The 12,518-nt window shown below is 39.4% G+C and overlaps 1 protein-coding gene across 7 annotated transcripts in view; it reads right to left on the bottom strand.

The window, feature by feature from the left end:
* Positions 1-8,469: 8,469 nt before the first annotated feature.
* The window catches only part of LOC121326705 (glycogen debranching enzyme-like), a 28,926-nt gene continuing 24,877 nt past the window's right edge, over positions 8,470-12,518 (bottom strand). For all 7 annotated transcript variants that reach the window (XM_041270102.1, XM_041270104.1, XM_041270101.1 and 4 more), the window contains 5 exons: positions 12,219-12,430; positions 11,961-12,058; positions 11,727-11,814; positions 11,480-11,613; positions 8,470-9,474 (listed from right to left, as the gene is read on the bottom strand). In XM_041270102.1, coding sequence (XP_041126036.1) covers positions 9,357-9,474; positions 11,480-11,613; positions 11,727-11,814; positions 11,961-12,058; positions 12,219-12,430 — 650 coding nt within the window. In that variant the 3' untranslated portion in view covers positions 8,470-9,356. The remainder of the gene's footprint in view (positions 9,475-11,479; positions 11,614-11,726; positions 11,815-11,960; positions 12,059-12,218; positions 12,431-12,518) is intronic.

Raw genomic sequence — 12,518 nt, 5'->3', positions numbered from 1 at the left:
AGAACTGGTTTGTCTACCAGGTGAGTAGCACAGTATGTTAGAGGAATAGATGTGTCTCCTGAAAAGCAGCTGAAGTACAAATGGAAATGCAAAAAGCAAACATCATAATGACTCAGCAGTATTAACACTATAGTTCAATGACTGCACTCTAATTTTATTTCCTGCACTAATGGATCTTGACAATTGCATGATATTCCTTGAATATAAATTGACATATTACAAACTAAGGCAGTTAGCACATGATTTCCAGCAGATTAAATATTACAATACTGTGGTAAACTTTAATAAAGGTTAGCCCATTCCTACCTAACCTACATGTTCTCCTTAGGAATTAGAGGAACCGTGCCTGACTCTTAATGTTTCTGCATCAATGGTTCCCTTTATTTAGTGTACCTTAGAGACGTTGCTTTATATACTTGCTTGACAATTAAATTGCGGGTGTTGCCTTCGGTGTGGTATATATTACATAAAGCTGGAAAATGTTATCATCATAACCCTGGTTCCCAGAAACAGAACTATAACTATTTACCTCCTAAAGACCCGAAACCTGAATAAGATACAACAAAGCTGCTCCGCCAAGCCTGTGAGGTAGTCATGTCCGCCCCCGAGGGTATAAAGGACTGCACGCATAGATCTCAGTGTAATTTTTCCTTCAAGCCTCCTGCAATCATGAATGCAGCAACCTTGAAAGTTAATGTTTATATTTTTATTTTAGGGAACCAGGGTTATGATAATAACTTAACATTCCCTTTCAAGTATGAAATGTAACCATTAGCGAAAAAGTCAGTATACCTAATCCGTCACAAGATTGATGCCTGACTGGAAAGCTACAAGGCTAATCCGAGGCTGCCTTGTGCGTTACCATTAGCAACTCCAATAAGAAGTAGCTAGGACTAAATCATTGAGGGAGAAATTCAACTCTATGCCTGTGTTGTAAGGATTGACTGAGAAGCCACCCTTAACACTAGTTCCAAAACCAGGGTTCTGAGGATTGATGACATTAATTCTCTAGAAATTAGTAAAGGTAAGGGTAGTAGCCAACACTGCTACATTGCAAATGTCCTTAACAGATGCACCCTGGAATAAAGCTCACAAAGTTGCCATGCCCTTGCTGGAATGGGCAGTGGGCTTCTCTGGAGGGGGCAAGTTGGCTTGCTCATAGGCAGTGCTGACTGTATCTTCTATCCATTTGGACAGCCTCTGCTTAGACAGGGCTTGACCATGGGACTTGGCCTCATAGCAGACAGAAAATTGTTTGGATTGCCTCCAACTTTTTGTCCAGACAACATAATATGCTAGTGCCCACACCAGACAGAGCATAAGGAGCTGCCACTCTCTGGCTCCAAAGCCTCCAATTCCACAGACTGGTTTACATGAAATGCCAAGATAGTCTTCTTCAAAAAAGCAGGAATGGTACGGAGTGTAACCTTTCTCCTGGCTTCTGCAAAAATTAAGCAGGCTTTCGCAATTGAGAATGTTTGCATCTCACTTACCTGCTTTGTGGTGATTGCAAGCAAGAAGGCTGCATTGAGAGATACAAATTCCAGCTCAGCTGAATGTAAGGGCTCAAATGGAGGCTTTGTGAGTGCATCAAGCACCACATTTAGCCTCCAGTGAGGAACAATATCCTTCATAGGCGACCAAAGCTGCCAAGCTCCTTTCAAAAACTCTTCGTCAGGAATTGAGCTCCTGGGGAGACCAAGTCAATTGTGACATGGCAAGCTGAAATAGCTGCCAGATTGACCTTTAATGCAGAGGGGGATTTCCCCTCATCAAACAGGTCCTGCAAAAATTGCAGTATAACAAGTTGTGGGGTTGAACCCCCGAGGCAGGCACCACGTCTGAAAGTCGCCACACTTGTAACCGTACTGGGAATGCGTGGATGCTGCTCTGGAATTTTGCAGGGTGTCAATAACCCTATTGGACAGACCCAGACAGCAATAATGCAGCCGTTCAGGGGCCAGACCCAGGCTGCAGGCTCGATGGTTCGGGATGCCATAACGTCCCCCATGCGTGAGCTGGTCGCGCTGCACAGGAACAGTCTCAGGGCTAAAAAACAGCCTTTTGGGCCTATAAGGGGCTACTAAGAGTTCCTCTTGAGGTCCGCTGCCCAATTTGTCACCCCGGGCAGGTGTACTGCCCCCAGTGAGAGGAGGTGCTCGTGTGCCCAGAACAAAAGCTTGCGAGCCATGTGATGGAGACTGTGAGACTTGAGGCTGCCCCGGTGGTTTATGTACGCCACCACTGTTGTGTTGTCCATATGGACAAGCACAGGTCTCCCTTGAACCTCCTGCGAAGAATTATGCAAGGCCAGATAAACTGTCTGCAGGTCCAAAACATTTATGTGAAGACCCTGCCAAAGGGGGTTCCGCACACAGAATGAAAAATAGAATGAGAAAAAAAAAAACATTTCTCAACAAAATACAGTAATAACAAGTACTTTAATTATACAAATGCCAATGCCAAAAGGTGACTAGGATATAGGCACTGAATAATGAGAAAGTGCAGTGCACCGAAAGATAAAACATAAGGTATTTTATTTAAATCAAAGAGTTGAACAATGGAACATACAATATTCCCCAGAACATTCCCCACTGGACCCCTATAACTCATAAAGAAGTTAATAACATGTTAATAAGCACTGTTGCTCCCCCCCCCCCCCATATATTTGAGTAGTCAGACATTACAGCCTTTAAAGGTACACAACAAAAAATTCTCAAATCAGTTCCAGACACAGACGTGGGGTTTGTCCAAGCATTTGCCAGACCAGTCTTAACTGTATGAAAGAGCCTGGACGCGTGTGTACAAGATGTTACAACACAGGGATCAGTCTTGTACAGACGCTTGCTACATCCGAACATAATTTTGATATTTTATTTATTAAAACAGATAAGGAATTAAAAACTGTGAACATTTATAATAAAACATATCTCTAACATAATGTACAGTCATGTAGAACAATTTAATTTCCATTTATTAGCACATATATAAAATTAAGTAGGGATTGTTTAATACTGCAGTGTGTGATTACATTGGAAAATGCATTCATCAAAGCAAGGACAAGTTATTTCCATTGTCAATAATGCAATCAACCAGCACAGATTTCATCATTGAACAGGTGGTTAATCTCAACCCTGCTTTTACTTTGCATTACATCACAGATCGATTTCAATGACAATGAGGAAAGGTCATTCATCTGGTTCTATTTTTAAAAAATACAACATGGCAACGTCATTGAAGTACACACCCTTATAGACAATGGACCTCCTATTACAAAAAGAGCTATTATTTTCCGTTAGGGGAGTAAACTCCACTGAGAATATTTTAGAATCCACTTACTGTTGTATTGCACGCGACACTACGACTATACAGAGAGCTAAACGCTGTTCCAACAATTGACATGAAAACAAGATGAACTGCTGAACTCTGATGTGTTTATTGAAAACATAACAATTTGTATGGCAACAGTGTGAAACTAAAAGGGAATAAATATAAATACAATATTCCTTATGTCTTGAATGCCTGAGAATACGCAGGTTTAAACTTACACAAACAATGCAAGGTCAGTGTACCTTTCTCAACTAGGACATAAAAAATGTACTAAATTACATCTGACATCCTAAAATTAGCATTTACTTATACACAATGTTTTGCTAGAATCTTGCATCATCATAGCACATATTACAATACACGGAGATTAACCAAATATAATAAACAACTGATCTTATCTACAGCGAGAGCTACAAGGCTGAAGTTGGCTTCTTAGCTTGTTTCTTATTTGTCATTTCTTATTCAGACTTTGATCTGTTCAAACAGAATGATTGACTTTGTATGTAAGGGGTTAGATCACGTTGGGCTGCTATTTTTTCTGGATATTTATAGACGGGCAGTTCCTAAACAATATTCATTTGTTTTTTGCTCAGCCCAACACAGATTGGTAGTGTCGATCTTTAGTTCCTTACAAGCTCCAGCAAATTTAGTTCCACAATCTGAATGCAGTTGTTTGGCAGGTCCTCTAATAGACCAGAACCTTCAGAAGCATTTATGAAGCTTGAAGTGTCAGTAGACTCAACGATTTCAATGTGTATATCACAAATACCCATGCATATGAACAGCACAACCCACAGTTTGTTGTTTGCGTGCCGTCTGAAGGGAACGCCTTCACTACTTGGGCACTGTTGGAAGCTATTTTGTGGAGCCTCAGGTTAGTGACAGCTAACATTTCCTGTGTTATTTTCAGCAGATCGATGGCCTCTGCATCCCTAGGCATCAATTTAACTCTGTATTCCTTGAGTATGATTTTACGTTCTTCTAGAGGTTTCTCTCTAAAGCCACAACAGTTCTTAACATTAGAAGGGCCGGATTTTCCAATTACCTAGACCCGCCATATGGGTCACTTTGACCCATACATTTGTTACTGCTTTGTTATGAAAATGAAAGAAAAACTGAAAAACTGTATTCATGAACATCATATCTAACATTTTCATCTCAGAAACTTCTACATACCAATCCACCCCCCCCCATCCATTTTAAACTCTAACCTGAAAAGCTACCCGGTCCCTGCCGTTGAAAAACATCCCCATAGCATGATACTATCACCATGATGCTTCACAGTAGGCATGGTGTTACCTGGGTGATGTGCTGTGTTGGGTTTGCGCCAGACATACGCTTTGCCTTTAGGCCAAATAGTTCAATTTTTGTTTCATCGGACCATAAAATCTTTTGCCACATCTTTTCAGAGTCTCCCACATGACTTTTAGCAAATTCCAAGCGGGATTTTACATGGGCTTTTTTCAGAAATGGCTTCCTTCTTGCCACTCTTCCATACAGGCCAGATTTGTGGAGTACCTCAGCTATTGATGACATATGGCCAGTTCCTCCCATCTCAGCCATGGAATGCTGTAGGTCTTTCAGAGTTGTCACTGGCCTCTTGGCGGCTTCTCTTACCAATGCCCTTCTTACCCAGCTGCTCAGTTTGGGAAAACAGTTCTGGGTGGTGCCTTATACCTTCCACTTCTTAATGATTGACCTGACTGTGCTCAGAGTGATATTCAATGCCTTTGAAATCTTATTATTCTCTTCCCCTGATTCGTGCCTTTCTACAACTTTATCCCAGAGTTGTTTTGAAAGCTCCTTGGTCTTCATGGTAGTATCTTTGTTTTGAATGCACTACCCAACTGTGGGACTTTACAGAGACATGTGTGTTTAATCTGAAATCATGAAGACAATTGGTTGCACCTGAGCTTATTTAGAAGTGTCATAGCAAAGGGGGTGAATACTTATCTAATGAAGACTTTTCAGGTTTTTATTTTTAATTGATTTGTTTTTTCACCCCCCAATTTTTTCACACATTGAAAGTGTTGAGTAGGTTGTGTAAATCAAAGGGAAAAAAATCCCATTTAAGTGCATCAAGATTTCAGGTTGCAATACAACAAACTGTGAAAATGTCCAAAGGGGGGTGAATACTTCATACAGCCACTGTACTCTATATATGAGCATATGTGTCTGCCAGCTGACTGTGCCTGCATCCAGGAGCTGTGTTGTAAACACAGACGCAGTTCCACTGAACACTATTGTGTAAACACATGTAAACTGGTACATACAAACCTGTTAAACCAAAATGTTTTTTTTTTTTTAAAGTAATATAAAAAAGAATATATAAAATACATTTCATATTAGGCACATAACTTATCCTACCTGTAATTTCAGTTTGCTGTATGCATCCGAGCGCAACTTGCCAACTTGCCACTACTTTCAAGATTCAATATTTCCTTCCGAATATTCCCAGTTGTATTTGTGGAACAAAATGAAGGATTGTTGTCTCCCAGGTACATTAAAAAAATATAAGCAACTAGGCTTTCACTGAGTTGGCATCTTGACAAATCCACATTCATAGCAATCTGTCTCGTAATCAGTCTAGAAAGGCTTGGAAAAAAAAAAAAACATGTGTGCTAGGAGGGGGCGTGTCTTGTTTGCTGCATTTACAAAAAAAAAAAATAGAATATCTTACGTTATATTAAAAAAAGACATGTATTGTAATGCCTGGGTCACACTGACCCACGTGGCGGTTCTAGGTAGAACTGTTTATACATTTATAATTTTTGCAATTCTGGCTATCAAACACAGTCAGGATATTTAATTAATATATTTAGGAAAAGTCAAAAACGGACACATACATACGACTTACAACCGAAGAGTAATGAACATTTTAAGTGCAAAATGGGTCACAAGGACCCACATGGCGGTTCTAGTGTTAAGAGGGTGAGATTTCTTGTGCAATGGACATTCTCTGTCTGGGTCTTCCACCTTCCTATTTGTGTTGGTTGCATGGGTAGAAGGCACAGACATTGTATAAGACACTTCTGTCTTGTGTACGGAGATAGGTGTTCTTGTGCTACCATATTATGCGACTGGTTTCTCATTCTTTGAAGGATTTGATGCGCCTGATGTACCAAATGTGAATCTAGGATCGTTTCTAGTCTTAGCTAGACCATGGATAAACTTTGAAAAGAATGAAAAAGGAGAAAGGTGACTTGATTCTCCACTTTATATCTTGAGCCTTGCGATATCCATTTCTCTCGTAAGCCGTGTGGCAGTTTCTCCACAATGGGGTTTACTCCATGAGCGGTCTATTTAATTGAGGCCTGGCAGGTGTGGATCTGCTTTGACCGTCTCGAATTCCAGTAACAGATCTCCAAGCTCTTGTAACCTCTGATTGTCTCGGTTAGAGATTTTAGGAAAGTTTTCAACATTCTTGAAGAGTGCATTCTCGATGGCTTCTGAGCAGCCATAACACTCCTCTAGCCTTTCCCACACTGTTTTCAGATCTGCTGGGGGGTTATTCATGTGTACTGACCTGATCCTCTTCACATTCTCAGACTCGTTTCCCAAACATTTTGCCAACAGGTCAAGTTCCTCCTTGCAATGATGTCCAAATCTCTGGTAGTGTACCTGAATGTGGACCTCCATGCTATGTAGTTTCCGGCGCGACCGTAGAACTTGAGGAGCCCCATGTTGACTAGTTCACGATGAACCAGGTATTTGGCCATGTCCGCTGTACCTGATGAGGAGTGCTATAGTTGGGTGTGGTAGTACTGAATGGCGGGGTAGTGAGGTTGGTTAGACGTTGGCTCTCAAAAGTATTCACCCCCCTTGGACTTTTCCACATTTTATTGTATTACAACATGGAATCAAAATTGATTTGTTCAAGAGTTTTTGCCACTGATCAACACAAAAGAAGTCCATAATGTCAAAGTGAAAAATAAAATCTACAAATTGTTCTAAATTAATTACAAGTACAAAACAGAAAATAATTGATTGCATAGCTTGAGTCAATATTGATAGAGCATCTGGTAGACGCAATAAAATGTGGAAAAGTCCAACGGGGGTAATACTTTTGAGACACTGTATTTGGTCTGTATGAGAGGTGTGTGTTGTGCACAATGACCCGTGCCGAAGGCTACCTGGATTTCGGATTATATCTGGATGAGCCAGTGACTAATTCGCGATCAATTCGACTCTCAGCCTCTGCTGTCGTTGTTCGAACAAGGCTGTTGCGTTCCTTGTCAATGAAATGTTTTTGTCAATGATTTACAATGTTTGTTTCCTTCCTGGTTTCTAAATTACAGCACCTCATGTAACCAGGGGATCTGCAGTGGAGGATCTTACATACCATCATTGCCGTTATCTCCTCTGTGAGCATCATCAACCCTAAGGTGAAAGATTCCTGTCCATTTTGCTCAGAGGGAGACTGTTTACCATTGTTTTGTGTTCTGCACCAGAATAAAACCTTTGTTTGCTGGTCTGAAGGAACTGCTTGCTGGACTGGGTTTTGTGTTCTCGGAGGTGTTTCTTATATTTGGTTTTAAGTATTGTAAAAAGAGAAAGTAGTCAATCCAGCTGGTGAATTTTATTATTGGACAGGCCAAATTAGCAATTTTAAAGAGCAGAATAAACAAAATGAATGACGTTTTAAATACTGATCCTTTTGTCATTTTTAGAATGCTTGTATTACCAAGGGTTAGACTGGATTTTAATTTCTATAAAGCAATGCATAATATAGCAATGTTTGAGGAAGTCTGGTATATAGACAGTGTGTTGTGTGCTGTTAAGGAAGGTGATCTGGAGGAGTATCTGTGATGTGATTTTTTATGTGTCCATAATATTTTATGTATTGTTTTGTTCACCTTGGGTGGATCTGAATTTCATTTTTTTTTTTTTTTAAAGTATCTATCTATCCATCCATCTATCTATCTATCTACCTAATGTGTGTGTGTGTCTGAGTTTATTACTAAGTAATTAGATACTGGTAAATAAATATTGTTAAAAAGTGTTCAAATAAAGAATGTTCATGACTGAGATTGATAAAAAGTAATACAGATAAAATAAAAAACAAAATATTTTTAAATTGGTGACTAAAACAAGTAAACCACTTGGTGTGAAAGAATGAAAAAACAATAACCACAGGACTGCTTGAGGAGAACATTTATATCATTAACACACAGAGACAGTAGGGATTTCTCTAAATCACCAAATCACAGTATACCAGTGACCAAGAAATAATCCACTACAATACTGTATATTAATAGATGCAATTACATCATTTCTCACTGGAAAAAAAGGCTGTAAAAAATACACAACAAAAATAAAAAGGTCTGTGTAGACTACCACCTCTACAAATGACAGCAGGCACCACATTACCTGGTACACAATTCCCTCTGCCTCAATAACAGTCGTCAGACCTTTGTCGACATTTACGAAAAACACATAGATTACCACACAGCACACACACAAAACATTATATTATAATCTGGAAGCATTTCTATATGTTCAGGTTTAGGTTGCATCTAATTTAAAGGGCAAGCTTATTAAAGGCTATTTGGTACCCAACAAGCAAATGCTAAAGCACACACATACAGTAGCTGCCCCCTCATCAGTGGCTAAAAACTAGATTATGTCTTTCTAGTCTTGCAAGATTGTACGTTAAAAAGACAACAGAGCTAAAAGAAAACCGGATGAAATGTTCTACAATTACAACAGGGCTTAAAAATCAGTCTTTGTTGGGGAGATTTAACACTATCATTCAGTAACTGACATTCCATTCATTCTTAATTAAAAAAAAAAAGCTGTCAATTAGCAGCTGAATTAGCTGTATCAGATATCTTTTTTTGCACCTAATTAAGTCACATTTCTAGTTTAATTTTTTTTTTGTTTGGCTAAACATATTTATGTAGTCTGTGCAAAATTGTAAAACTATTTAAAAACATAAATAAAATGGATTGACAAAAACAAAATTCAGTGCTGGGAGATTGAATGTTTCCTGAATAATCACTTGTATTTAAATTGTAACAAACACTTCAGAGGTCGTAAAGGACCTCGAGGATGCTGGCAATGGACCAGGCTTGGGACTCACAGCTGAATGGACAATACTGCCCGTTCTCATTGGTGAGTTCTGGCAGGCCTTTCCAGGAAGATCTACAAAGTTGAACAGAAACAAAAAAAAAAGTCAGAATGACTTTAGAATCACCCTGAATGGGACGTGTCAGAGGTTTCTAGAACACACTTTTATGATTTCTGTGTATTTTAGTTTTTTCCCCCCACTGTTAATCAATCTTATTTATTTATAGGAAGTGTGTGTGTGTGTGTTTATATATATATATATATATATATATATATATATATATATATATATATATATATATATATATATATATATATACACACACACACACACACACACACACACACACATATATATATATATATATATATATATACATATATATATATATAGACACACACACACACAGTGCCTTGCAAAAGTATTCAGACCCCTGACCAATTCTCTCATATTAATGAATTACAAATGGTACATTGAAATTTCGTTCTGTTCGATATTTTATTTTTAAAACACTGAAAGTCAAAATCAGTTATTGTAAGGTGACAGTGGTTTTATAATGTTTTAATATTTTTAAGAAAAATTAACTGAAATAGCTTGCCTGCATAAGTATTCAACCCCCACACATTAATATTTGGTAGAGCCACCTTTTGCTGCAATAACAGCTTTAAGTCTTTTGGGGTAAGTATGTACCAGCTTTGCACACAGTGTCGGAGTAATTTTGACCCATTCTTCCTGACAGATTTGCTCCAGGTTGCTGGATGGACGACGCTTGTGGACCACAATTTTAAAATATTGCCACAGATTCTCAATGGGATTGAGATCAGGACTTTGACTGGGCCACTGTAGGACATTCACCTTTTTGTTCTTGAGCCACTCCAATGTTGCTTTGGCCTTGTGCTTGGGATCATTGTCCTGCTGAAAGGTTAATTTCCTCCCAAGCTTCAGTTTTTTAGCAGACTGAAGCAGATTCTCTTGCAGTATTTTCCTGTATTTTGCTCCATCCATTCTTCCTTCAATTGTAATAAGATGCCCAGTCCCTGCTAATGAGAAGCATCCCCACAGCATGATGGTGCCACCACCATACTTCACTGTAGGGATGGTGTGTCTTGAGGCATGGGCAGTGTTAGGTTTGCGCCACACATAGCACTTTGATTTTTGGCCAAAAAGCTCTATCTTGGTCTCATCTGACCACAAAACCTTTTCCCACATTGCAGCTGGGTCACTCTCGTGCTTTCTGGCAAACTCCAGACGTGCTTTCAGATGGTACTTTTCGAGTAACGGCTTCTTTCTTGCCACCCTCCCATACAGGCCAGTGTTATTCAGAGCTCTTGATATGGTTGACTGGTGCAACATTAGTCCACTCCCAGCCACTGAACTCTGTAGCTCCTTCAAAGTGATTGTTGGCCTCTCTGTGGCTTCTCTCACAAGTCTCCTTGTCTGAGCGCTGAGTTTTGAGGGATGGCCTTTTCTTGGCAGTGCCTGGGTGGTGTGATGCAGTTTCCACTTCCTGATTATTGATCCAACTGTGCTCACTGGGATATCCAAATACTTGGATATTATTTTGTACCCTTTCCCTAATCTATGCATTTGTATTACTTTATCTCTAACTTCTGTAGAATGCTCTTTGGTCTTCATTTTCCTTCAGATTCACAGCCTTACCAATGATCCTTCAATGGTGGGGTTTTTATCCAGAAAATGTGACAGCAACTTTAATGGTTCACAGGTGGAGGCCAATGATAAGGTAATTGTGTCCTCGTTAGGGCAATTTCTTTCATCGGTGCAAACTGGGAGCTTCCACAGCACAGGGGTTGAATACTTATGCAAGCAAGATATTTCAGATTTTTATTTTTCTTAAAAATATTTCCCAACATAAAACCAATGTCACCTTACAATAATTGATTCTGAGTTTCAGTGTTTAAAAATAAACTATCAAACAGAATGTAATTTCAATGTACCACTTGTAATTCGGTAATATGAGAGAATTGGTCAGGGGTCTGAATACTTTTGCAAGGCACTGTATAGAGAGAGAGAGAGACAGAGAGAGAGAGAGACACAAACACACAGCTATTTGCGACATACCTCTCCAGGTGTACATAGTGACGTGACAGGACATTCTTCACTAATTTCACAGTGTTGTTGTACACTTCAGTCCCCAGTTTCCTGGCAAAATACAGTTTGGCACGCAGAAAGTAACCAACTGGCCAAAGCCATTCCTAAGACAAAATACAAAATAAACCATAGGTATAAAAACATTTCAACAATACGGTTTATAAATCAGCTAATCAGATTCGTTAAAACAGCAAAGGAAAGCAAGTGTGCCACTAACCGGTCCCTGATGATAGTTGAAACCCTTAGCGACATTATAGTTGTCATTATCCAGGTCATTGTTGTAGACACCGCAGTACACCATGTCACTGTTAGATGAAAAGCAGTGTGAAGATGCAAATAATTTTAAAACAAAGCAAAAGTCTGTCAGTAACCTGGCAATCTTGCTTATCCAAAGAAATTTTAGTCTTATGATAGGTCTCTTCTAGAATTTGTGTCAGACTCCTGTACTCACTCTGGGTCCAAGGTCTTCATTCCCAAGGGACCAAGGAGCTTCTTCTCTGCCACATCCAGGGCTTGCCAGGCCCTCTCTGGGGTGAACAACTCAGGAGCCTACAGTACAAGGACAGGGTCAACACAAGACACTGAGCCACTGTTCTCATGAAGGGATTGAGGAACTACGTCTCCTTGCAAGGAACAACAATGGCTGCCACAAACAAATCATGTTTAACAAAATATAAGAATATAACAACTATTTCTGAAGTGCACTTACCACCACCATGGCTATGGTGAAATTCGGTCTGAGCTGGTAGTCACACCAGGGGCAGGAGGCCCCATAGCTGTCCTTGTAAATCCCTCTCTTGTGAATTAGTTTTGAGTGCTTCTCATTAGGATCAGACAGGTCCTGAGACACATAGAACGACTTCTCAAAGTTATCTTGAATTGTTTTATTCCACTCCTCATAGGAGATGTTCACTTGTTTTCCTGCCAAACAAAGATTTACAATTAAAACACACAGCGCTGCCAGCAAAATCCATTCAGAAGAAATTAAGATTTAAAAAGAGAATTGGTA

The sequence above is a fragment of the Polyodon spathula genome, chromosome 14, assembly GCF_017654505.1.
Source record: "Polyodon spathula isolate WHYD16114869_AA chromosome 14, ASM1765450v1, whole genome shotgun sequence".
Taxonomy (NCBI): Eukaryota; Metazoa; Chordata; class Actinopteri; order Acipenseriformes; family Polyodontidae; genus Polyodon; species Polyodon spathula.
The sequence above is the reverse complement of the archived record's forward strand: the minus strand, read 5'-3'. Positions and strand labels throughout refer to the sequence as shown.